Here is a 27,421-nt window from a genome sequence, read left to right as displayed (position 1 = left end):
GGAAGGGTGGCTCCCGCCTGAGTGGGGCTGGTGGGCCCATCCTGGTCCAGGATTTCATCATAAAGACACTTTCTTCCTGTCCAGCTCTTTTCCTTCAGCACACTGCTGAGGTGGGTCCCCCCCGCCCCAGGCAAGCTTCCTGGCAGCTGCTGGTCAATATGGTCCATGGGAGAGGGCATTACAAGATGGGGGCCTTGCCCGAGCAAAGGGATGGCACTTGGAATGAGCTTGTGGGGGTGCAGGGCCCCACCCGGGGGGATGAACCGTTTGGGCCCCACTTCCAGGGGGCCAGGGAACAGGGCTGATGCGTCTCATCTTGGTGAAGGTGGAGAACCATGATGGGTTGAAGGAACCAGTGATGAGTTCATACACCTGGACAGAAGCCATCATCAGCTCTTTGTCTGGCCAGATGCTGCTGGACATGGGTGCGAAGAGCCGCCTACGAGTAAGACGGCAGGAGAAGGGAGAACTGCAGTCCCCCTCGCAGCCCTCACTCCCCACTTCCCTGCTGGGTCCCGCAGATGCGGACGGGACGCCCACTCCGCCCTTGCCCTCCAGTTGCTCGTGATCAAGTAGACAGAAGTAGTTCTTTGAATTCTTTCCATTCTCTGGGAGCCACAGGAGCAAAAAGCACGGTGCCCTGACAACCCAGCTGCCCTCCGGAATCATTACCCTGTGGGTGGACACTGAGATGGCGTGTAAACCGGGACAGGTCACTTCACCGCTCAGGACCGCGGTCTTCTGTCAGATGGAGATGGTGATGGTACACACTTCTTAGGACTGCAGTGAGGACCCGGAGAGGAACAGAGTCTCATAAACCAGAACTCAGTGCGGGGCGAGGCTGGTTTACCATGACTACTAATCAGTATTAGACTTCCCCGGCCCTCATCATGTCTGTCCTACATGCATACAACTCTTACTGAATTTATAAAGCCCTTTTTCCTTATCATATGTCATTTGATCACCTCAAAAGCTCCCTGAGGTTCAGCAAGTGCTGCTACTTCATTTTGCAGCTGAGAAGAGTGGCTTACCCAAACCACACATGATTAGGAAGTTCCGGAACCAGGTCCTAAGCCCTGCTGCTGCAGCCCCGAGTCTGGGTGTCGTCAGCTGTGCCGTTCTGCCTCCTCACAGGGGTATCAGTCTGTGCCAACCCTGTGCATAAGATGCCAGGTGGATAAGAACTTACCTGTGCTCTCAAGGAGCTTATAGTCTAATTGACATTCAAAGAACCTGGTCAGGAAGTGGCGAGTCCACATGCAAGCGGGAACCGCCTTTGCCGTCTCCAAACAGAGAAGGCAGGCCAGAAACGGGCTAGCCAGGAGTCTTCCATGGCGCCATCAGATGACATCCAGAATTTTCTTGTGCTTAACCTGCGAAGACCTGCCTCTGATTTCCTGCATGTCATTCGGCAAATTCCCTCCATGTGTGAAACGCGCAGTGCAGCCAGCTCCCTGGCGGACGGCGTGAGCTCCGAGTTGCATCACATCCCCTCCGCCGCTCCTCCTTCGCCACAGACCTTAACCGTGTTCTGTGATTGTTTCGCGTCGTCCTTCCCAAATGTGCATCAAATTAAAGAGTTATTAGGGCATGGCGGGACATGTTTATGGGGAAGAATTTCCTTTAAAGCCACAGCTCAGCCTGAACTTACTTTATGAGTGTTTTTTTTTTTTTTTTTTTAAAGCATGTAGTCTTTTCTGGTGCAATCCACGTTTATATTTCTGCAACCAGCATTGCGTTCCTTGGGCTGCCCCTTCCTGTTTTCTTCCAGCAAGTACTGCACCTATATGAAAAGTTAATAACACGTCTGCTGTGTGGTCAGCCGGGCTTAGCAGTCGGAACCTTTCAGAGAATGACACTCAACCATGATGTGTCCTACAAAAAGCATAGATTTTAAAGTGGTGTGACCCAACTGGACCTCTGTAAGAACGAGGACATGGGGAACAGGTCCCTGTGTATGTCTGCTCACCTCTATCATGGGTACTTTGTGGCTCTAACTAGGAAGACTATTTGTATGGATTCGCTCAGGACAGTTCCCACTTTGCCTGTTTTCCTGATTTAATTATTAAAGGCATTCCTTTTGACTTGCCAAGGCATTCAAGTTTGGGTGGTAGATTATGTGGTCACTCTAGTTCTAACTGATACCCTATTGATATAAAGGAAATATTGGGCATCAACTTTGGTGCTCAAGCCACGGTCAAGAACAAATGTCACTCAGTTAAAACTGTTGCTATAAAACTCAAGTCCAGATTGTTCAGTCTTTCAACAGAGGTTTATTTGTGCCTTTTATGTGCTAGGCATTGTGCTGAACCCCGAGGATTCAAACATCAATAAGATACGGCCCTGACTTCCAAGAAATTGGAGTTTATTTGGTTTGGTTAAAATTGAGTGTTTGTTACAAAAAATTGTCAGAGATTGCCCTGGCCAGTTAGCTCAGCCAGTTAAGAGCGCCGTCCATTGCCCTGGCCAGTTAGCTCAGTCAGTTAAGAGCGTCGTCCATTGCCCTGGCCAGTTAGCTCAGCCAGTTAAGAGCGTCGTCCATTGCCCTGGCCAGTTAGCTCAGCCAGTTAAGAGCGTCGTCCATTGCCCTGGCCAGTTAGCTCAGCCAGTTAAGAGCGCCGTCCATTGCCCTGGCCAGTTAGCTCAGCCAGTTAAGAGCGTCGTCCATTGCCCTGGCCAGTTAGCTCAGCCAGTTAAGAGCGTCGTCCATTGCCCTGGCCAGTTAGCTCAGCCAGTTAAGAGCGCCGTCCATTGCCCTGGCCAGTTAGCTCAGCCAGTTAAGAGCGCCGTCCATTGCCCTGGCCAGTTAGCTCAGCCAGTTAAGAGCGTCGTCCATTGCCCTGGCCAGTTAGCTCAGCCAGTTAAGAGCGTCGTCCATTGCCCTGGCCAGTTAGCTCAGCCAGTTAAGAGCGTCGTCCATTGCCCTGGCCAGTTAGCTCAGCCAGTTAAGAGCGTCGTCCATTGCCCTGGCCAGTTAGCTCAGCCAGTTAAGAGCGTCGTCCATTGCCCTGGCCAGTTAGCTCAGCCAGTTAAGAGCGTCGTCCATTGCCCTGGCCAGTTAGCTCAGCCAGTTAAGAGCGTCGTCCATTGCCCTGGCCAGTTAGCTCAGCCAGTTAAGAGTGTCGTCCATTGCCCTGGCCAGTTAGCTCAGCCAGTTAAGAGCGTCGTCCATTGCCCTGGCCAGTTAGCTCAGCCAGTGAAGAGCGTCGTCCATTGCCCTGGCCAGTTAGCTCAGCCAGTGAAGAGCGTCGTCCATTGCCCTGGCCAGTTAGCTCAGCCAGTTAAGAGCGTCGTCCATTGCCCTGGCCAGTTAGCTCAGCCAGTTAAGAGCGTCGTCCTGGAACAAGGTTGCGGTTCTGATCCCGTCAGGGTACACGCAGGAAGCAGCCCAACAATGCACGACTGAGTGGAACAACAAATGCTTCCTTCCCTCTCCCCTCTTTCTCCCTTCCTCTCTGTCTCTCTAAAAATCAATAAACATTAAGCGCTGGCCAGATAGCTCTGTTGGTTAGAGCATCGTCTCAGAGCACAGAGGTTGCTGGTTCGATTTCCTGGTCAGGGCACAGACAGGAAAGAGCAGCTCAATGTTCCTGTCCCTTTCTCTCCCTGCCTCTCTCTCTCTCAAAACAGAAAAGAAAGGAAAAGAAATGAAAAGAAAAAAGAAAAGAAAAGAAAAGGTCAGATTAGATAGTTTCAATTGGTCTTTCACACTTCAGAACTCTGTATTTCCTGGAGGTGATTGCTGAGTTCTCCGGCGCGGACTCCTGAATGCCGGATGCGGATCCTCCCTCGATAGTTACCAGCTTGTGGGCAGAGACGTGGCTCCATCTCCCTGTGCCTTCATTTGGGCATTCATGAATCGGGAGTCATAACAGCGGTGATCTCACAGGCTGGCGGTGGGGATTACAAGAGGCACTCCATGTGAAGTGCTTAGCATGGCTTTTAGCATATGGTAAATACCCAGCACATGTTGGCTCTTGCATACTAATTACTCATTCTGCAGATATTTATTTAGACCCTAATGTGGGCTGACTGCTGCTTTTATAACTCTGTTGACTAGAACTTAGATGGCCTTCTTTAAAAAAAAGAAAACCAAAAACATAGTTTAAGATAATGTTGTGTGAATGGGGTAGTTTGAAGCCTGTGAGAATTATCCTGGGGAATAATTCAGAGTCAGTGCGATTCTGACCCTGGAGTTCGACCAGTATATATTCCACCTTTTAACACGGGGAGGTAGCTTTTCCCACAGTCATGCTATGAGATAGAAACGGGGCCCAGAGGAAGAGGACAGGGAAAGAAGGATTCTAGGCCGTTCTTTCCTGCTTCGCTGCATTGCCCTGTGTGTCAGTCAGCACAGACCAGGCCACACTGCAGGAACAAAAGGAATCCAGCTAGATCTGTGGCAAAACACAGTAAGGTGTCATTTCCTCATATTATATACAGTCGGTCTGGGTAGCAGGTAGTGCCTCTACTCCACATGGTCAGTCCGGGGCCTGGGTTCCCTCCGCCTTAGGGCACCACCAGTGTTGACACGTGGCCTACACCTGTCAAGAAAGATAAGAAAAAGGAAGCGAGTACAACATCTTGACTTATAGGATGTTTTATGGCCTTGTCCGGAAGTGGTGTCTCACTTCCGTCTCCATTCTTTTCATCAGAAATCGGTCTCATGGTCCCACCTAGAAACAAGGGATGCTAGGAAAGGTCATCTTGCTATTTACCTAGGAGACAAGTGAAATAGTTTGGGTAACACATAGCGTTGTCCCTGTCATGCCGTGGGCCTGACATTTCTTGTCACAAATCTGAAGGCTGACCCTAGTCTCTTTTCTGAACTTTCTGTTTCCCGACTGTCCGGGATGTGCAGAACCATATTTTCCTATGTTCTACACATGCAGTTTTGAGAACAGGCCTTCTGAGAAGGACGTGGAAGAGTGTGGGTGTCTGGTCCTGATAAGGTGGGACATGGAGGATGCACCTTTCGGATTGATAGGCATGACCTGGAGGTTATTGCTCAGAGAGGAGCAAGGACGTACTAGCTTCCCTTTGTCGTCGCATTGAATCCTCCCAGCACCCTGGGAGGTGGGGGCTGCTGTGACACCTGTTTCATAGATGAAGAAAGAGAACTGTAGGGAGGGTCAAGTGCCTGCCTTCATTCACCCCACCATCTGGTGAGATGTGAGCCCCAGCTGTCTGATTCCAGGCCTGCTTTCTTATACACTGTGCTCTGGAATAGGGTCTCAAATCGAAGTGCCTGTCAGGACCAAACAGGTGACATCCGTGAGGGAAGCAGACAGGTGGACTGATGGACTACAGAGCACACACCTTGTTCAAAACGGGCGGTTGCTTCTCGGCTCACGGTGGCCCCGAAGGCCCAGGGTTGTCAGGTCATGTGATTTTTTTTTTTTTTTTTTGGAGATAACCTAGGATTCCAGATTTGAAAATGAAAGTCTCCCAAATTGACAGATTCATTTACAAATCTTAAACCCGTGCTGAGAACCAGACTGAACACATCTGCAGGCTAGAATCGGCCGATGGGCCACCAGTTTGCAACTACTCTAGTGCCCTGTGTAGACCCTTTCCTTCTAGAGCCTGAGCCAAACGGAGCAGCGTGGGACGGGAGGGGCCCTCCTGCAGCAAGGAGAGTCCAAGCAGAGACCCACGCACCCCTCCTCCTCTCAGGCCCCCCCTCCGGGCAGGCCGTCCAGGTTGCCCCTCTCAACCCCGGCTGGCCTGCCCTCCTCCCTGCAGGTAGCTGTCTGCATAGCACTGGCTGCAGACTTTTGCAGGTGTAAAATTATATATGCGAGAGTGTTGCCAAGCCAGAAATTTAGCCCAGGGAGGCTTAGTTCCCAAACAACTGAGGTAGTGTGAAGCCAGTTTTTTAAATCAAATTCAGTCCTTTCTCTCCTGAATGTGTGGTTTTTAAACTTGCATGTGGTTATGTAACGGATGAGAATGAAGTGCAGAAGTCTGAGAATCGTTGAGCGAGGCCTCCTGTTATGCAAGTCAGGAGAGGAAAAGCATGGTGGGAGCCCTGTGCAGGGACCCGCAGGGACGCGTGGCTGCCTGACCTGGCGGATGGTAATATGACAGGTTTTTTGTTTTTTTGGGGTTTTTTTGTATTTTTCTGAAGCTAGAAATGGGGAGAGACAGTCAGACAGACTCCCGCATGCGCCCGACCGGGATCCACCCGGCACACCCACCAGTGGGTGACGCTCTGCCCCTCCGGGGCGTCGCTCTGTTGCGACCAGAGCCACTCTAGCGCCTAGGGCAGAGGCCGAGGAGCCATCCCCAGCGCTGGGGCCATCTTTGCTCCAGTGGAGCCTCAGCTGCGGGAGGGGAAGAGAGAGACAGAGAGGAAGGAGAGGGGGAGGGGTGGAGAAGCAGATGGGCGCTTCTCCTGTGTGCCCTGGCCGGGAATCGAACCCGGGACTTCTGCACGCCAGGCCGACGCTCTACCACTGAGCCAACCGGCCAGGGCAATATGACGGTTTTGAACACATGCCGTTTCCTCTGTCCCATCAGGGAAGGTGGATGGTTGGCATTAGGTCCCATTGGCTGGGGAGAGGGAGCGAAGAAGAAAGACACCCGTAGGGCAGGGCGCTCTGGGCAGCTCCAAAGAACTGCCCTTGGGCTTCTCAAAGAACACCTCACCTTGGCCAGATTTCCAGAGACTTGAGTGGCTGTAGCTTTGCTGGTTGCTTTGGCTATGGGGAGAGTCCTATTTCAACTGGATCACACATTTTTCAAAAACATTTTTGAAGGGGAGGGAAGGGTGCATGAGTAATACATATTTACTGTGGAAAATACTGACAATCCTAATAAGCAAAATGTGAAACGTTTTAAAAAACAACAAGAACAACAAAACTCTACCCAGCATCCAGAGAAAACTACTGTACATTTCTCTGAGTGTCCCCAAGGGGCTTCACTTCACCTGGGGTGAAGGGAGGAAGTGCGGGGAGGAGAGTCTGTGGTCGTGGCCCCCATGGAACTTCGTGGTCCTTTGGGAGGCCAGGCAAACACACAGGAAGGAGGCGGCAGCACACGAGGTGGAAGAGAATGTGAGAGGTGGAAGGGAATGTGAGAGGAGGAAGGGAATGTGAGAGGCGAAGGGAATGTGAGAGGCGGAAGGGAATGTGGGAGGCGGAAGGGAATGTGAGAGGAGGAAGGGAATGTGAGAGGAGGAAGGGAATGTGGGAGGTGGAAGGGAATGTGGGAGGTGGAAGGGAATGTGGGAGGTGGAAGGGAATGTGGGAGGAGGAAGGGAATGTGGGAGGAGGAAGGGAATGTGGGAGGTGGAAGGGAATGTGGGAGGTGGAAGGGAATCTGGGAGGTGGAAGGGAATGTGGGAGGAGGAAGGGAATGTGGGAGGAGGAAGGGAATGTGGGAGGTGGAAGGGAATGTGGGAGGTGGAAGGGAATGTGGGAGGTGGAGGGAATCTGAGAGGTGGAAGGGAATGTGAGGAAAGCCTGAAATGAGTTGCACGGGGGCTACTAAATGATTCCGGAGTTGAGAGGGTCCGGGAAGGGAGGGATCAGCATAGGACGGAGAGGTGGGAGAACCACAGAGAGAAGGCTGGGAGGCCTCCCAGGTCCTTAGAAGAGTGTGTATTGGGTTCCTGGGGCTGCCGTAACAAAGAACCCCAAACTGGGTGGCTTAAAACAACAGAAATCTATTTTGTTGTAGTTCTGGGGGGTAGGAGTCTGAAACACAGGAGTCCGTAGGGCCATGCTCCCTCTGACATCTGCAGGGGAGGGTGCTTCCTTGTGTCTCACCAGCTTCTGGTGGAGGCCGGCAACCCTTGGCGGTCCTTGGCTTGCAGCTGCATTACTCCAGTGTCTGCCTCTCGTCACGGGGTGTTCTCTCTCTGTATGTCTCTGTGTTTTTCATCTTATAAAGACTCCAATCACTGGGTTAGGGCCCACCCTAATGGCTTCATTTTAACCTGATTATATCAGCAAAGGTCCTATTTTCCAAATAGGGTGACTTTCACCGGTCCTGGGGGTTAGGACTTCATTTTGGGGGGGAACACCCATAACATAGTGGTCATATTTGGATGGAGAAAAGATGTTGGCGGCTTTCAAAGCCAGCCAATAGCAGGAACGTGTCTGACGACGGAGTGCCTAGCACAGCACCCAGATCTGGTAGGTGCTCAGTACCTGTCTGTGGACCGAAGGAAGAAAGAAGTAGACGGAACAGGCTGAGACCAGCAGGGAGACCTGCCTGCCTGCAGTGCTGTTGCATGGGAAAGAAGCCGGCATTTGGGGGAAATGGACCTGCTTGTCGGGGCAGGTTGATGTCAGGAGAAAGAGGCTGAGGGTGGTTAAACTGGGCATTTCCTGCTTGACCCCTTCTCCCCTTCGGTGGTTCTGGTTGCCCCCGTCTTGAGTCTGACCGGTGGATGCTCCGCAGTCTGGCTGCCCCGTGCCTCTGTGGTCCTGTCTGGTGACATTCCGCTTCAGTCCCCGACTTCCTTTCTGTTGCTCACATCCTCCAAGGGCTTCCTCTGCTCAGGGCCTTTGGGATTCTCTTCCCTCACTCGGCAAGCTCTCCCCTCAGCCTCCGCCCTCGGCTCCTCCTTTCCCTGTGGGTCTCAGGCCCAGTGTCTCTCCCTCATGCCCACACTAGCTGGGGCCCCCGCTTCCTCTCACCCCCATCCTCGTTCTCTTCATCTCACCCTGAAACGACTTTCTAGATATTTCCTTGTCATCTGTAGTTTTGTTGTTTCTTTGTTGTTGCCTGTGTCCCACTGTGTTAGCTTTCTATTGCTGCGTAACAATCTTACCACAAACTTGATGGCTTAAAACAGCTCCTATTACCGTACCGTTAGCTGGAGGCCTCTGCTTCACAGTCTCACAAAGCTGCAGTTGAGGTGGTGGTTGGGGCTGAGGTCTCATATGAGGGCTCAATTGGGGATGGATCCATGTTCAGGCTCTTAAGGTTGTTGGCAGAAGTTAGTTCCCTGCAGCCCATTAGCCTGAGGGCTTCAGGCTCTTGATGGTCATCTTCAGTTCTTGAGTGGTTGTCTGTGGAAGCTTTCCTCAGTTCCTTGCCCCATGTGCCTCCATAATGTGGCCACTTGCTTCATCATAGGTAGCAAAGGAGAGATCCCTAGCAAGATGGCCCATACAGGCGTGGCGATGCTGATTTATGGAGGCAAGAAGTGATGTCCTGTCACCTCTGCTGTATTATATTGGTCAGAAGCAAGTCAGTAGGTCCTGCTCACACTCAAGGAGTGGCGATTATACAAGGTTGGTAATACCAGGAGGTAGGGATCATGGAGGCCACCCTAGACTCTCGCTGCCACACTCACCAGGAGAATAAAAGTCCCCTGAAAGGAGCTCTTTAGTTGCTGTTCAACTCTCTGCTACCAGCCACAGTCACAGTGCCAGGCCCAGAGTGGGTGTTTAATAATGGTGCATTGTAGGAAGAAAGAGAGGATAGAAGGGAGGGGGAGAGAGGCAGAGAAAGGAAGGAAGGAGAAAGGAAGGAAGGAAGGAAGGAAGGAAGGAAGGAAGGAAGGAGGGAGGGAGGGAGGGAGGGAGGAAGGAAGGAAGGAAGGAAGGAAGGAAGGAAGGAAGGAAGGAAGGAAGGAAGGAAGGAGGGAAGGTCTTACTTTCTTCTGAAACATCTCCTGGTTTTACAGTGGAAGCCGTGTGCACCACACTGTGTTAACAGCCTCACTCAGGGATATTTTTACTGCTCCCCCTTCCCACATGTGCTAACAAAAAGAAAATTTTCTGGAATGCCACAGAATGAATCAAAAGAAGGGTATGAATACACATGTGCCAAGATAGGGGCAGTGGCAGTGGCCTGCCCTAGAACATTTTTGTTTCAATTTTTCCGATGCTGTTCTGAATTCCTCTTCCTCTTCCACCCTACCCAAGGTGTGAAACAGATGTGAAAATACCACAAAGCTACAAGTCACAGTGTTGGTTTATGAGTTATGATTGGGATGAGGGAAATTAATGCAGGAGATTACCATGGCAATGCCTGTTTATGGAGGCAACATGGTAGATGACGAGGAACATGGCAGAAACCAGACATCAGAAAAAAAAATAGCAAGAGAGCACTTCTGCCTGGAGCTTGAAAGGGGCTCAGCACTCCCACCATCCCAGACCTCCCTGGGCAGCAGACTAGGAGGCGTGTCGTCTTGGCCATCGAGCAGAGTAGCAAAGCCACTGGGCGTACCCCTCTGCTTGTTTCAATGCATAGGAATGGGAAATTCTGTTCTGTTCATTGATTCTTCTTTTAGTCAGCAGTTAAACTGATGCAGCAGACGATGCTTAGACTCTAGTTGCAGATGGGCAGCACGATGTGATACAAAAGCAACCAGAGAGCCCGACTTCATATCCCAGTCTTTGCTACTTACTGGTTATGTGACGTCATGGCAACCTGTTTTACTGGTAAAATCTTCTAAGCTGGGGTATGTGGGAGAGACTAAGCTTCAGTTTCCTCATGTGAAAGATGGGATAATTTTCACTATATGTGGTAGTACCTATCACATATGATTACTCTCTGGATAAGAGAGAATGAACATCAAGTTTTTAGCACAGTGCCTAGTGCATAGTTGGGCCCAACACACATCAAGTCTTATTAAGGCTGATCTTCGGTATTTTTGTCTGTTGAAGAGTGACACATACCTACCTTTCAGAGCGGTTGCTAAGAGAGGAAATAAAAAGGATGGATAGCTCCCGACTCAAAAATATTGCACTTGCACTTGTCAATGTACACTGTTAATAACAAATAGTCCCAAAATTTCAGTGTTTTAAGGGTTATTTCTTGAACATGTCTGAGGCGAATGTGGGTAAATAGGGAGAGAAGGGAGGGAAATTCTCTGTTCCATGCAGTCATTCGGGGACTCAGGCTCTTTCTGTCGGCCATTCTTAGAGTCCTCTACTGGATTTACGGAATCCAGCCCAAGATGAACAGGCAGAATTATGGATCAAGGCCTGAAGGCAACATATTATTGCTCCTGCCCATGTAATAGTGACGACTCAGTCGCACCTACCAGCAGGGGAAGCAGTCTGTCTGTGTGTACCTGAAAAAGGGGAAATGGTTTGGTGGACAACTTCCCAGTCTCTGCCACAATGTTCGGTGAATGGTACCTACTTACTGTGATTATGAATTTAACACCAGGGTGATTTCGATGTTATCCTAAGCTCCCCCCCCCTTAGAGGGATGGGCAACCCTAATTATGCCATCTTACTCCTTGAAGCCTGAGAGAAGGACCAGTTCTCACCTCATTCCTAGAATGACACGGGCGTCTTTGGCCCCTGTGAGCTATCCTTGACCATAACGACACTACTGAGAGTCTCAAGGGTGGCGCAAGCCTCAGAAAGGATCTGTGAGAGTCATGTGTGAGTTCCATTGTTAATGGAAAGTTAAATATTTGGAAGGTGGTTTACCCTTCCTTCCTTCCTTCCTTCCTTCCTTCCTTCCTTCCTTCCTTCCTTCCTTCCTTCCTTCCCTCCTTCCTTCCTTCTTCCCTCCCTCCCCCTCCTCCCTCCCTCCCTCCCTCCCTCCCTCCCTTCCTTTTTTTCCAAAACAAATCACTCCAAAAATTAATGGCTTAAGACATAGCACTCATCTTAGTATTCTCTGTTGCAGTCCCTGTGGGCAGGAGTTCAGGAATCATTTAGCTGGATGATCTGGCTCTGACTTTTTCCTAAGTTATAGCTAGATGGGCACTGGGGCTGGATCTCAAAGATATCTGCACTTATCTGCCTGACTTGCAGGCCAGACAGATTCAAACAGCCAGGGCCAGAACGGCTGGGGCTCTTTGGGCATAGGGCTTCTGTCTGTGTGTCTGTGTGTCTGTCTGTCTTTGTCTCTCCCTTCTCCTGATTCTGCCTGCCTCTCTTCATTGCTCCACCTCTCCCTTTCCCCCCCCCCTCCCCATGATCTTCTGGTCTTTCCACATGGCCGCTCAGGACTCCAATGCAAGTGCTCTGAGAGGCAGCCAGGTGGTCACTTACTGTCTCGTCTAGTCTCAGAAGTTCTGCATCAGTTCTGCCCTGATCTTATTTGTCCTCTGAGCCACAAAGGCTTGCTCAGTCTCAAGGGAAAGGGGCATATACTCCACCTCTTGATGGCAGGTATGTCAAAGAAACCACTTGCAGACATGTTTTAAGACCACTCCCCTTCTCCACCGCACATCCTGGTACTGTCATGGCTTCCCCGTCCAGGACAGCCCCAGGTGGGACCTTGCCCGCAGAAGGTTCAGAACTCAGAGGCCGAGATCTCCTGATTCCCTCAGAGGCCAGAGGCGACGGCTGAGAAGTGTGGTGGTCCAGAGGAACCTGGGCGGGAGACGGGGCTGGGGGCGGGGCTGGGGGTGGGGCGGGCCCACCAGCCAGTGCAGCCTCTTCTCAGTGGCAGTTCCATCAGTTCCCATTTTCACAGACACGTCTGTAATCCGGGCTCTGTACTCCTCACCATTCCAAAGTCTGCAGGTAGCAGAGGGTCACGGAAAGCATAGCAGCTCCGAGGATTTAAGTAAATTATGCAAACCCACGGAGCTGGGGGCGGGGGCTGGACAGAGATGTGAACCCTGACCTGCTTCACCTCATGTGCTCCCTGACCTTCTTCTCCCCCGGCAGCCTGTGCATTTTGGATGGGGGAGGGGAAGGTACCATGGGAACAGGGGTCCTAGAAATGTTTCAAGGGAGATGCAGCGTGAGGGGCCACAGAGTGCACCCCTCTTTTCACCTGTAGGAAGATGGTGTGCCACCCAAGCCTCTGAAGATTCCCAGATTCATCTAAGCATCGAGTTTGGGGTGGGGCAGTCAGCTGCTCTTGGTGCACTGAAATCTCAGAGTGGAGGTGGGGGGTATTCAGTTCAGCTAATCATAGTAACAATAGCTGCCACGATGGAGTATTTGACAAGTGTCAGGTAAGCGCTGTGTATGCGTCATCTCCTCTAACCCTCATAAAAACTCTTGAGGTCAAGACTGTCCCCCTCATTTCCCGGATGGAGAAATTGAGCTTCAGAGATGAGGTGAGACGCCCTTAGGTCACTCGTTAAGTGGCGAAGCGGAGACTGAAACTCAGGGCCGCTTGCCTCTGGAGGCCAAGCCTCCCGGACCCCGACCGCGTCCCGAGGGCAGCCCCACGGTCCCCGCCGCCGTCGCCCCCGCCCCAAGTCCTCCGCATCTCAGCAGCACGCTCCGTGCCCCTTCATGTAACCCACGTTCCCTGGGAGACACGGGCACCTGCGCCCGCTGGCGCCGCCTGCTGAGATACCGTGCCGTGTCCCAATCATGAAACCCTTCGTTGCATTTGTCATAGTCACAGCTGTCAAGGTCCCCACACTACCGCGCCCACTGTGAGGGGAGGTGAGCAGAATACTCAGGGTGATCAGGAGCACGCGCAGATTCCTGTCTGTGGGCCGGCGCCCCCTCCCTGCCTGAGCGCCCCTGCCCTGTTTCCCCGGCGCGGCGGGGTCCAGGAGGCTGCGTGCTGCCTCCCTCCATCGCAGCCTCGCCGAGGAATGGCTTTGCTGTTTTAGACAGCGGAGCACCGGATGGGGGCGAGGGGGTGGTTCCCAAGTGAGGTTACTCTAGGACACCTTCATTTTTATTTCAGTATCATTTTTGATATCACAAGAGTCATCCCTCCTCAAACTTGATTTTTCCTTCTGCCAAGTGCTAGAATCTGAAAATTGTTTTTCTACTCTTTTTATGCGACTACAGATCTCACAAGTCTTACTGAAGCACAGTTGCAGGATAGCAACTTTAGGATCTGTCTAGGAAAACCGAGGAAGTACAACAGTCCCACCTACTCCACGGGACTGTGTTCTAAAAGCCCCCTAGCGGATGTCTGAAACTGCAGATAGTGCTGAGCCATCCCTGTACTATGTTTTTTCCTGTACATAATACCTTGTGTTTTTGTTGTGGTTCTTGGCTACTTTATTAACTTTTTATTTCTTTAATTTATTTATTTTTTTAAAAAATTTTTATTTATTTATTCATTTTAGAGAGGAGAGGGGAGATAGATAGAGAGAGAGAGAGATTGAGAGAGAGAGAGAGAGAGAGAGGGGGAGGAGCAGGAAGCATCAACTCCCATATGTGCCTTGACCAGGCAAGCCCAGGGTTTTGAACCGGCAACCTCAGTGTTTCTAGGTTGACGCTTTATCCACTGCGCCACCACAGGTCAGGCTAATTTATTTTTTATTTAGAAGTTAAATTTAATAGGGTGACATTGGTCAATACGATTACACAGGTTTCAGGTAAACATCTCTATAGCATTTGAGCTGTTGATTGTGCTGTGTGCCCATCACCCAAAGTCAAATCATTTTCCACTACCATATATTTGTCTTAAAACAATGACTGTGGTCAGAGGGGGTGGAGATGCTTATAAGCCTGGCTGGGATTGGGTGCTCATCCCTAGGGCTGAGACGAAGGGTCAGCCCCACTTATATGATGTGATCTGCAAGTTGGGGGAGGGGAGCTTCCAGAGAAAAATTGGTGACCTAATGAAGGGGCCACAGAGCCCAGCAGCTACATAGAACAAGGCTCTACTGCGTACATAATGGATAGCTTATTCCATACAATATTCTTAAGGTTAGCTGGGCATGCTCAGGGGATATCATTAATCACCGGAATTGCCTTCCTTGTGACAAGCAACATCCCTCCAGTCCAAGCCAGTCTGGGTTGAATAGACCATAAATGTAACCTGAAAAAAAACTTACCCAAATTTGTTCTCCATTTCAGTGACCTGGACAGAAATAATATCACCAGGATTACCAAGATGGACTTCGCTGGACTCAAGAACCTTCGAGTCTTGTAAGTAGAGGGTGACTCTTCAGTCTATTTTTATTTTTTAGCTCTTCAGCCTTATGAAAATATTCCACTGCCCTGACATTGCACCCCCAAGGCCTGGGCAGCGGGAACGCGCCCTTCTGCAGCAGGAAGCCCTTCATTAGTGTGCCCGGATTCTCACAGGTGTCTCACTCTGTGTCTCGATGCTGCTGGCTGGGTTAGACCGGTGGAAGAAGTCAGTCCAGTGACAGGGGAAAACAGAAGGCAATATGCGAATAAATCAACATGCCCAGCTTCTAGCATGACAGCAGTGTCAGGCTGACTAACCATGCTTCCCTTCCAAAGAGATTATATATAATTTCTTCTCCAGCATGTGCATTAAAAAGAGAAATCAGGACAAAGTTATTTATCTTGCTGCTTAATGGAGAAGGAAGGGACGAGGGAGGGAGAGAGTTAGATAGGGTCAGAGCCCTTGCTTAACACCCACAAGCTGTGCAGACAGGTAGCAGAATTTGAGATGGGCATTTGTAGAATGGGGACATCAGGAATAGCAGGCCTCATTTCTAAGTAGTGGCCACCCAGCTCTAAGTCTTAGCTGCCCAAGTGATTGTCCATTGGCAAGTCTCAGACATTCAGACGTACAAGAGAGAGGCAACTGGATGCTCTTTCCTTCTTGACTGAGAAGTGGATTTTGACCCGTGAGTGTGGCTCCAGACCTGGAGCACAGTCTGGGCGAGTTGGCCTCTGCCCCGGTGTTTCTTTGTCACGCAGTCTTGGTTGGCAGATCTTTATTAGAAGCAGCAACTAAAGTCTTTGTATCTGAAGCTACCTCCTTCTTTTTATTAATAGCCCTTTATAATACAGTGAATTTTGTTCTAGGGACAAGGAAGTACCAGGTTCTGGTCCTGACTCAGAATTAACTGCACACGTGACCTTGGGCGAATAAATCATTATACCTCTTCGAGCCTCAGTGTTCTTATCCATAAAATAGGGAATGAATGACACGTTCGTTTTCTGGGGCCACTGGAACAAAGTTCCACGAACTGGACACCTTAAACAACAGCAACCAATTGTCTCACAGCTCTAGAGCCCAGAAGTCCGAAGTCAAGGCATCCGCAGGGTGGGGTCCCTCTGAGAGCTGTCAGGAAAGATCGGTCCAGACCTCTGTTCCAGCTTTTGGAGGCCTTAGGAATTCCTTGGCATCGAGATGGTTGTCTTCTCCCTGGTCCCCTCTCCATGGTCTTCACTGTATGCAGGCATGTCCAGATGTCCCCTTCTTGTAGGGACACTCACCACATTGGATTAGGACTCCTCCTTTGACCTTATTTTAGCTTGATTACACAGTCAAGACCTTATCTCCAAAAGAAGCTTGAATTCTGATACCCTGGGGGCTGGGACATCGACATTGTGAAGGGGGTTAGATATCATTTCAGCCCATAGCAAGTCTAAGTCTTCCTCTCATAGTTCACGTAGGATGCTTTTTGGTTTTAACATTTTCATGAGCAGTCTGTTTATTCTCACTGCAACTTGTAGAGTATTGCTTGTATCACAGTGTTTTCCTGAGTGAGAAGTAACAGTGGTGATGATGATGATGATGATGACTAGGACATAAGTGGTACCGTCCACAGACCGAACTCTCTGTTACGTAGTTAGTGACCCCTACACGCCCAGGGGAAACAGAGGCCCAGATCGGTTAAATGGTCCCAACCCCACCCAGCAGGTGACCGAGGGGGGAGGAGTCAGAGCCCGGGAGATGTGCTTTCCAGCCTCCGTGCAATGCCACCCGCACTCCAGGGAGTTTAGGAAACCAAGGAGGTAACAGTCCACCTGGCGGGTCGGTGCAGCACGGATGGACAGGTGGCTTCCCTGCGTTTCCCTGAGCCCCAGCGTGAGGACACTGGGACCCGAGCGCCGGACCTGCAGCTGGCAGACGCTCTCCCCTTGACAGGTCCTCCAGTCTCTGCGCACACTGGCCTCTCTCCCTCCCTGGAGGGAAGGCCCCACCCTCTGCCTTGTCTCTTTCTTTTGCTCTAAGCAGTCATGTGTCTATCAAATGACTGACAGCTCTGACAAGTCTGTGTGGCTCAGAGCAGGGATTGGGGTCGGAATGAGGGACTTCCACGGCGCAGTGTTAGGGTGATTTTTATTGAGGAGATGCAGGCAGTGGACACCTGATGCCAGGTTACTCCTGCCAGCTTAAAGAACAGAAGACATTCAGCTTCTCTTCTTATTTTATTTTCCATTTCTAACCCCTGTATCTGTGAGAGATTTCCTTTCATACAAGTCAGAAATTTCCCCTAATGCTTCATTTTCTAACAAAGTAAAAAAATAACCCTTTGATTTTTTTTTTTTACCATTACATCAGAAAGACTAATAAGAATTCCAATTTCCATATCTTCTCTGCAAATAGAAAGTTTAAAATAATCACAGAAGATCGTATTAATATCCTCTGGATGGTCTACCAACATTCCTTTGACTGCAGTTAATTGGTGCATTCTTCTTATTGTGTTTTTGGTTAATTGATACATTCTTCTTATTTTGACCAGCAATGCCAAAACCCTCTCCCTTCTCCCACTTTATGGGCCCCCATTAATATATATATAATATGTTTCCTTAGCTTATCAATTCAGAGGCAATTCCATTCAAGTGACCCTTTATGACTGTAACAGATCCTGGTAAGCAGGAGAGCTGAAATGCTTTCTAACAAACACCAGTAAAATATCCAGACATATAAACTATATTTTCCTTCAATTCTTTTTTTAACAGAGTAACCTAGACAACTATCTGCTTTTGAAAAGCTTTTCTCACACCTTGGCACATTCCCTGTATCTGTTTCTTATTTACAGTTTATAGCGAAGCCAGCCAGGAAAGCCTCGATGGTCTTGAACAATTTGAGCTGCCACTCACTTCCTAGCGGGACTGGTAGCGCGGTCCTGGCCGGTGAGCGGACAGGAGCCCGTAAGGAAGAGCCAGGGGGAGCTTCGGCTGCATCCGCAGGCAGTGCTCCCGGATAAAGCACATTCAAAGAGCAGGTGTGAGAATTGCCCTGAACGAGTCTTGCTCCCACGGGGCAGGACTAGGAAAAGGTCTGTTCCGTTGCTTTTCCTTTGTTCCTGTCCTTGGTAGTCTGTTGCAAGAACTGTGCTGTGCCCACAATGTGGGAAACAGCTTTATCCCAAATGGGGGTAATGAAGAGCTAAACTCCACCTAGCCATCATCACAAGGGGGCGATTTCTGATTCTGATCCAATGTTACAACTAAATAATAATAATAATAATAATAATAACAATACCGGAAGAGCTGAAGAGGAACACAGTTTGTGCGTTTCCGACTCAGCCCATGCTCAAGCCCCGGGCTGACCACCAGCCTTCCCCGGGTCCCCGGACGTCCTGCCTCTGGTCAGGAAAATGAGTAATCCCAGCGTCGTTAGGCAGGCTCCTGAGCTGCATCTCAGCCTAGAAGTGTGGGCGGGAGCTTCGCAGCTCACTGAGTCATCGAGTCATCAAATACCGGTTCTTCATGAGCCGCTCAGTGCCAGGAATTAGGCTGGACTCTGATCGATGTAGGAAGTGGAACTGGAAGGGGCCCTCCATCCCCTGTCGGTCAGGATCCCAGCAGGAAAGAGATGGTACTCGCACAGGACAAATTAGGAGAGCTAGGGCAAGAATCATTTGCAAAGGTGAGGGCAAGAAGAGATGGCATCACGGGGCCTGGAGGAGCAGTGGGAGGAAGTGGTTAGCCAGCAAAGGTAGGGCCTGCCTGGCAGGACCTGTGTCTTAGGGAGAGACGAAGCCAACCTAAGGCGACCTGGCAGGCAGGAGGGAGCTGGGATGAGCCTCCTGGCCTCGCTCCTGGTCCTTCCACCTTCCGACCTCCTGCTGGGGACTCCCACTGTCCCACTGGCCTTAGCAGCGGGAAGCCAGAGTCAGGGAAGCTTCCGAGACGTGGGAAGCCAGTAAAAAAGTTAGTCTTCCGGCAGTGTGGGAAAGGAGAAGATATCTATAAAGACGTATTTGCATTTTCCTACTCCCCTTTCTGAAAGGAGCTAGCAGTGTGAGATTAATTAGCACAGAAGAGGTTCCTCGCGGGAGGTCGGAGTGCGACTCCTTTGGAACCCAGGGAGGGTGTGATACTCAGCCACCCTAGTGCTGCTCCTTGTTATAATTGGGAGGTAGTGACAACAAGCCCTGTGATGGATTGATTGATAGTAAAAACCCAGCTGAACAAACCACCCGTCACTAATATCGAACTGGATCCCTGTTTAGCAAGATGTGCTAGTGTGAGTCTATTAGCATTCCAAGGCCCTCGGTGCCATATGGTGGATGCAAGAGGAAGAGAAGGGAAGGAAAAGAACATTTATTAAATTTCTAATTATACTCCAGATCCTGGGCTAGATAATTTACATGCTTTGCTCCGTTTTTAGTTTTACATATGAGATATTTTTAATTTCTTCTTTTTTTCTGTTTTACAAATGAAGAGGATGAGACCCAGAGAGGACAACTCGATGCCTAGTGTCACACCGTCATCTGGCAAGAAGGCAGGAAAGGGGTTTTAAGTCAAATCTGGTCACCGCAGCAGATGGGGAGTTAGAGAGTCTACCCTAGCTAGCTGGGTGACTCTATACAAATCATTTCTCCTTGGTCTCTCGGCTTCATGGTGTCCAGATTAAGTTAGGTGCCTGGAAGAGGCCAGCCTACCCAGGCCAGAAGTGACAAATGTGCGGCGCAGATTGGATGGGGCCCGTGGCAAACTGGGGAGCCCGTGTGCTCTGCCGGACTCCTGCTTAGTTCTGGCCAATCGTTGATATTTGGAAATGGGACTGCTGAGTTTTCAAACGGAGTTTCTTTTTGGGTGTGTGTGTGTGTGTGTGTGTGTGTGTAATAGCCTGAGTTTTAATTTTGCAACACATTCACAAAAAAACAACAACTATTATGAGCCCCAAATACCCCCTTCACTCTGACAGTCTAAGAGAGAAACTTCATGTGACCCAGACTAGCCTTTTCCTTTATATAAAATCAGTAAGGGCATGGACCCAAAGTCCTCTGTAGTGTTCATTCGTTCGGTAAGCCCTTGTGAAGTGGCTACTCTCCGGGCAACTGTGTGAGGGCTGGGAGCACGGTGAGGAGCAGGAGTTCTCACCCTCCTGGTCCGCACGCGTAGTAGGGGAGACGGACTTGAGAACAAACACAGCGGCCCGAGTGGTAAGCCTAGGAAGGACGGGCTGTGAGCGTCTCGGAGGTGGCGGAGGTGGCGGGGGTGGCGGGGGTGGCGGGGGCGGCGGAGGCGGCGGAGGCGGCGGAGGGCCGTCATGCAAGGACTCTTTCGGAAAGCAGAGCTCAGCCTCCTCCTAGGCGACTCTGCCTTCCTCTGCCTTTCCTTCAGGCGCTCCAGGCTGCCTTTTCTCCCCACCCCCCGTCCCGAGGAACCCACGGGCCCCCCTAAACTCCACCCTCCGGAGAAGCATACCTCAATCAAACTGCATCTCCGCGAAGTCCCGCTCAGCCACCGGGCGCAGCCCTGGGTGGAAACTCCGCAGTTTCATTGCTTCCCTTCCCGACCGTCCAGCTAATCCATTTTAAGCTGCCATCTTTTTTTTTTTTTTAATGAGCGAAACAAATGTTTCATTGTATGCTCAGTTCTTAGGACATGCCACATGCACACACCGAACTCACTTAGGCAGCGCATTTAGTTTTTAATCGCCCGCGGTGAAGACTTTGGAGGTCAGCAGAGCCTGTGGTCGGGGAGCCCTGGTCGTTGCGGCCATCACCCTCCCGTCGGGGAAGGGCAGGCTCTGGGAAAGGGGGAAAGGGCGCTCCTGGCACCGGGCTGGTTTTTCCTCATCACAGGCAGTTGTCCAACAGCAGCCTCGCCCCTTCTGCTAGGTGACCCGGAGACAGAGCAGAGCAGGCCTTTCTCAACCAAGTGTTCTGACTCCTTGAGAGAGGGAGCTCCGAGGGAAGAGACGCTGATTATATGCGTAGTTTTCATGAAAAGCAGCTTTTACTTCTTCCTTCTCTGTGCAACATCCTGCAGTGCTTGGGGGGACATTTGCTGAGAACATTCTTAAAATAGAGGCATGGAAACCAATCTGTCAGGTAGAAGTGTGCAGGCGGCGAAGCCCCGGTTACCGTGACACCACGCTGGGATGCGAGGTAGCTTGTCCCCAGTTCTGAACCCAGCTGGGGGCCCTGAGAGTCGTGGGCGGGGCCGAGTGACCATGCTGCCGGGCCTGAGGCCTAGCCTGGGGATTGCTAAGCGCCTCTTGGCCTTGACCCTCTGCTGCCTTGTGGTTCTAGGCATCTGGAAGACAACCAGGTCAGCATCATTGAGAGAGGCGCCTTCCAGGATCTGAAGCAGCTGGAGCGACTGTAAGTACAGCACGGCCTCCTTTCTTACAGGATCTTTTCTTTTTTTTTCTTTCTGTAAATTAACTATACTGCGACCTTGCTAAAAATAGAATCTCCAGTGTTTAGCGCAATGTTTGCTATTATATTTAAAGCACGTTAGATGGACGTTGCAGAGACACGGAGATTCACATAAACACTTTTTCTTTAAAAGATGCTAGAATCGGCATCTGGGGTTTGTTTTTCTTCTTCTCAGCCTGGAGCTCTCTCTTGGTATTTCCGTGCGGGGCTGGTTCTGGCCTAGGCCTCAGCCTTTACTCCTGGGGAGGAAGGGAGCCCGTAGTTAGCACCCTGTCAATGGAAACTAGCGCCAGATACTCCCCTCTCCTCTGCACGGAGAGCGTGCTCCCTTGTCGGACCCGCTCCGCCCCCTGCGCCTTCTGCTCCGCTCCTCTGCACCGAGAGGACAGCGTGCTCCTCTGTGGGCCCTCTCCGCCCCCTGCACCCTCTGCTCCGTTCTCCTGGGAGGGAGGGACAGCAAGTGGGCGAAGCCTGTGGAGTGCCTGCTTCTCCGAGGGCGCATCAGCCTGTGTCAGGAAGCCCACACGTTTCCACGAGAGAATACATTGCCAGCGGTTTAAAAATAGACCGCCGTTCCGACTCCATCAGAGGGAGCGAGGAAAGGGAGCGAGATGGGAGAGGAGCGGAGCCTCCATTTGTTTTGTTGATTAATGCTTTTGCAGAAAGGTCTTGGGTCACTTTGATGAGGGGAGCTGCCCAGATGGTTAAGTGGGCAGCTTCACCTTTCAGTTAATCACATCTGGCAGCTCATAACATCTGGATATTTGCTTTCTGCCCTCTGAGCGGGGATTGTCCCCAACAGCACTTCGTCATGCTGGTGGGAGGCTGTCTTCCATGCTTCCCTCTGCGTCCTGGTTGGCCTGACATCGCAGCCTCTTTCTCCTGCAGTCAGGCACAGCGGGCTGCCACAGCTCTCTGCTCTGCCAGCTTACCTGGAAGGATGCTCCGTAGGTAGCTACCTGTCCTGTTGTCAAATCTCATCTACAGAGACGGGCTTGGGGACAGTGCAGGGTCTGCCGCTGACTTGTCAGCTTTGTGATCATTCCGTCTGGGGCGATATGGGAATGGGAAGGGGTGTGAACCAGCAAAATTCTTTACTCCCCCCTCTATTATATACATTGCCTCGTTTATTTCTCTTCTGCTGGGTCACGGGCCAGCGTATATTGTGCTGCTCTTGGTTTGAAAATATGACATTTATTTCTTAGCAGGGAAAATAATTATAAAAAGTAATAGATGTGGTCTCTGTTTTTGCTTTATTTTTAAGATTCTTAAAACTTAAATTCTTCTCTTTATTTAGACCAAGGGGGAAAAACACACACACACACACATACACACACACACACACACACACAAGTATTTGTTGAACCTGGCTTCTTTCTATGAAATATTTAACATTTCTATGGAAGGATAAATATACAGTCCTTAGTGAAAAGGCCACCTCTTGCTTAGTCCTCTGATTAGAAGGGTAAATAAATTTCCAGTTCATTAATTTCATGGTTGTTGGAAGGGAACTAATTGTGTACCTTGGACATGCTAGGAACTGTGCCAGCGTTTTATGTGCTGTGATTTTATCCCCACAAAATTTCTGTGAGGTGTTATTACCCTCATTTTGCAGATGAAGAAACAGAGGCCCGGGGAGATGGAGCCAAATAATTGTCAGGGGGGAGCCAAGATTCAAAGGCACATCTGTCCAGCGTCAAAGCCCACGCCCTTTCATACTTGTGTACTGCCGATGTTAGATGAAGTGTGACCTTCAGCAATGGCCCTGCAGCATGGCTTCCCATGTGCCCATTAAACTCCCAGGACTATCAGTGAAATGTTCTGGCAAAGTCACTTTTTTTTGGCGTGGTGATCATGGGTGGAATACCTGCATATCTGGGGGAATCGGGAATCCAATTCTCCGGTCAGCCTATCTTTTCTCTCCTTTGGCTTTTTAGGAGGGTAAGGCTAGTGCCATACTAGATAAACCCTCAAGTCTCACAGCTGAGCTCAGTGGGCATTTACTTACTCATATCAACTGCAGTGAGGGCATTTCCAGTTGTGGGGCCTCTCTCCTGCAAGGCGGGGGGGGGGGTGTCTCAGGAGCACGGGTCCCCTCCCCTCCTAGGCTCCACCATCTTTAAATCTTGCCTTCTAAGGTACGAGTGTGTGTCTGTAGCAAGCCAGGGGAAGAGAAGACAGCATAAAGGATTGCACACGGGAGGCTTTCATGGGCGAGACCTGGAAGGAGCACATGTCACCTCCACTGTTACATACCTTAGGCTAGGACTCAGTGGAGGTTGGGAAAGGTCGTTGAGCAATATGCCCAGGCACTAGAGGAAGCAGGCCTGGTGAACGGTTACCCGGTCTCTGACTCACATTGGAAGCGAGCTGAAAAAGCAGTCGGGAAGAAGAATAGAAGGGTAGGCAGCTGACTAGTATGCACTGCTGCGTGGGCACCCTCGTTTAAGGCCTTTCCGTGTCAACAGGGAGGAGTGTGTGTGTGACATTATCCTGACTGGCGTTACTCTGGTTTTAGTTATGCAGTCTGTCCCCAAACAGGCTGAGAGCTGTAGAATGGGAAAATACCTAGGATTTGTTATTAGCGACAGAGAAAGTAGACGGCTGGTTGCGCCAGCTCCAGCTCTCGCTCCTGACTCACCTTATCTGTGTCTGTATATTCGCTAGGAGGTTAATCCGCATGGGTCGTATTCTGAGATACGGGCTGGAAATTATGTGGGTTTTGATCATTTATTTCTCAAGTGTTTTTGTTTACAGCGGTCATCATTGGTTTGATCTCTTAATGGGAAGAGGGAGATAACCCTGTCCTGTGGGTCTCCACTCAGAAGCCTCTATTCCTCCAGGAAAGAACCCCCACTCCAGGCCGAGTCAGGTGTCTTTCCTCTCAGGGCCTATGGTTGCCCTTTTCACGGCACTTACCATTTGCCTGATTGTCTTTCCCCAAAACTGTGACTGTGTTGTGGTCAGCAAGCATGTTCCATTTAGCTCTTAATCCACAGCCTCGCACAAGGAGTAATAGTCAGTGCTTATGGCATAGTTATCAAATACTTTCTTTTTTTTTATTTATTCATTTTAGAGAGGAGAGGGAGAGACAGAGAGAGAGAGAGAGAGAGAGAGAGAGAGAAGAGAGACAGAGAGAGAAGGGGGGAGGAACTGGAAGCATCAACTCCCATATGTGCCTTGACCAGGCAAGCCCAGGGTTTCAAACCAGCGACCTCAGCATTTCCAGGTTGATGCTTCATCCACTGCGCCACCACAGGTCAGGCAAATACTTTTTTTATATACCAGTTTTTGTTTTATATTGGTGGTTCTGAATTGGTACCAGTTTTTCCCCCTAGAGGACACTTGACACTGTCTGGAGACATTTTTGGTTGTTACAACTGGAGGATGCTACTGGCATGTAATGCATAGAGGTCAGGAATGTTGTTAAACATCCAACAATGCACAGGACATTGTTCGTAGCAATGAGTTATCCACTCCAGAATGTTACAGTCGTGCTAAGGTTCAGAAACTCTGCTCTTTACTTTGACATATGTCCTCTCATTTAATCCATCAACAATGATAAGAGAGTTGAATTATCATATCCCTGACATGACAAAATATAACATTTAAAGCACTGCCTATGAAGTATTGTTGCTAAGTATGTTTACCCTAAATCTAATTTAGCTAGATCTTACTTCTGGTTTTCAAGAAATAGACAGGATAGAGGAACGAGTTAAATGAAACCCAATGAAAACAATTCCTGTAGGTGGGATGTTTTACAAGAAAACTGTCCTGGACTGTTCAAAAAGAATGTCGTGAAAGACACCACACATGAAGATTGGTGTGGTGATCATGGGTGAAATATCATCTGTTAATAACAGGCAAAATAGACTTTAAAACAAGAAAAATAATTGGAGATAAAGAGGAATATTTCATAATGATAAAGGAGTGAAGACATACATAAAAGAAATATTGACAAAAGTATCCAAATGTAGAATAAACATTCTTTTCAAGTGCATTTGGAACCTTTAGCAAATAGTGGTCTAGAAAGCAGATCTCAACAAATATCAGAGGATTGAAATCCTATGGATTATTTTTTCTGACTACCACAGAAATATTGAAAATAATGAATATAAAATTTCAAAATATTTGGAAATTGAGTAATATACTTCTAAATAACCTCTGAGTCAGAGAACATATCAATGGAAATTTGAAGATATACTTTTCTGAATGTTATTAAACATACAGTATATCACAATGTGTGGATTCCAGTCAAAGCCAGGCACAGAGGAAAATTGTATAGCCTTTGAACTATATTATTCAATTTATGATATGTATCATATATAGTATATGTTTTAAAAGAAGTGAGGCTGAATTCTTTATTATAGGATCTGTCTTAAGCTAGACGAAGAGCAAAGTAGAAGAAAGGAAATCAGTAAGAGAAGTACATAAAATAGAAGTATATATTTATATATATATTAAAACTCTAAAAAGTCAAACTTTTATTCTTGAATTAATAAAATTATAAAAACAGGAAACACTTATCGGAAACCAAAAAGAAAGAAGACCTAATTATCAAAATGAGAGATAAAAGGTGAAACATAACTGTGGCTTTTATCAAGGTTAAAATGATAATTAGAGCAGTTGCTGGACTTTATTGCAATGATTTGGAAGATTAAGTGAGATTGAGAACTGAAGGAAGAAGGGATAGTAAGTGTGTGTAGTCCTATATCTAATAAATAAATTAAATCTGCAGTTAAAAGATTCCACCAAGAACATCTAGGCTCAGATGGCTTCACCAATAAATTCTACCTAAGTTTTAAGAAATAAATATCAATTTAACATAAGCTCTTTCTATAAAAAGAATGGATATTTGTCATTTGGAGAGCATAAGTTTTATTACAGAACCCAAGGACATTTCAAGAAAAAACATAAACCAACATAATTTAATAAATATTTTTACAAACATTAGCAGAATGAGTTTGGTGACACATTAAAATGATGTGTTATAATCAAGGTAGAATTCTTTGAGGAGGGAAAAATTAGTTTAATATTTGAAAGTCCCCCTTCCCAAATAAAAACATACTGAGCAACTAAGATAGCAAAAGCAAAGACACAGACAGCATCTGCAATAAGATGGGTTGGCAGAGTATTCCAGTAAATCCCACCCCTAATATAAGCAGGGTTTTTTTTGGGGGGGGGCAGTGTATGGTTAAAAGATTGCTGTGTTACCTCATTGTGTGGGGAAAAGCAGAGGAAAGACAACTGAAATTCTTAAGGCCCTGAGAATAGGCAATTGCTTAAATTACCAATATGTATTCTCTGGAAAGAAAACAGAGTGGTCAATCTGAGAAAAACTGCCAAATTGAAAGGGAGTTTGATTAGAACCAGTTCATGGTAAGCACAAAGGAATGGTGATGTGATAATGACTGTTAGTACTTGGAGAATTCTAGGCCCTATAAACTCTTCAAACTAACAAATACAAGGCTCTTTTTCAAAGAAAGGCCTAGCATTGATAAGAACCTTCTGGGAGTTGTTGGTCAGAACAGGAAAATAATAGAAATGAAAAGAGAACTTCTTGATGAAAGTGTTAGAAATCACCCGAAGAGTCATAATTTAGAAAAATACAAGGCTATGTTTTTCATTAGTTTGCATGAAAAACCAAGAATGAGCTCTAGGCTCTTGAAGGTAAAAAAGCTATCACTTCCCACTCCTCTCTCATAAAACTAGAAGGAATTTCTTTTCTTTAAGAAATAAGCAACCAAAAGGATTATGATTAAAACTTATACAAAGTGCCTTTGTAAGAAAAATAAAAGGAAATAAGAAACATAATAATCTCCATAGAAACAATGAAAACATGCAAGAAAGAGGTACTCACCAAACAGATGAAAACTATAATAGAATAGTACAAAACTAGCTATTCAAATTCAAGCTCATATAAACTATAAAAAAGTAGTATAAAACTGAATTTGAAAAACTCAGAAATTAGATGATTAGAAAAAGTAGGATTGAAAGAAGGGGTGAAGAACTCAAGAAAATTTAGAAATAAAAGAAATCATGTCAAAATAAATACTGCCGATATAATACTAAGAAGAACAAACTTGGAGGAATTATACTATCAAATTTCAGACTCGGTATAAACCTGCAGTGATCAAGACAGCATGGTACTCATGAAATAATGGATATACAAATTAATGGAACAGAATAGAGAACCCCAAAATAAACCCATTCAAATATAGTCAGCTGATTTTTAAT

General features: G+C 48.5%; 1 protein-coding gene across 2 annotated transcripts in view; it reads left to right on the top strand.

Annotated features, from left to right (window-relative positions):
* The window catches only part of SLIT3 (slit guidance ligand 3), a 606,305-nt gene that overhangs the window by 31,679 nt on the left and 547,205 nt on the right, over window positions 1-27,421 (top strand). For both annotated transcript variants that reach the window (XM_066273226.1, XM_066273228.1), the window contains exons 2-3: window positions 14,712-14,783; window positions 21,056-21,127. In XM_066273226.1, the coding sequence (XP_066129323.1) occupies window positions 14,712-14,783; window positions 21,056-21,127 (144 nt within the window). The remainder of the gene's footprint in view (window positions 1-14,711; window positions 14,784-21,055; window positions 21,128-27,421) is intronic.

Source organism: Saccopteryx bilineata, chromosome 4 (assembly GCF_036850765.1).
Source record: "Saccopteryx bilineata isolate mSacBil1 chromosome 4, mSacBil1_pri_phased_curated, whole genome shotgun sequence".
Taxonomy (NCBI): Eukaryota; Metazoa; Chordata; class Mammalia; order Chiroptera; family Emballonuridae; genus Saccopteryx; species Saccopteryx bilineata.
The sequence above is the reverse complement of the archived record's forward strand: the minus strand, read 5'-3'. Positions and strand labels throughout refer to the sequence as shown.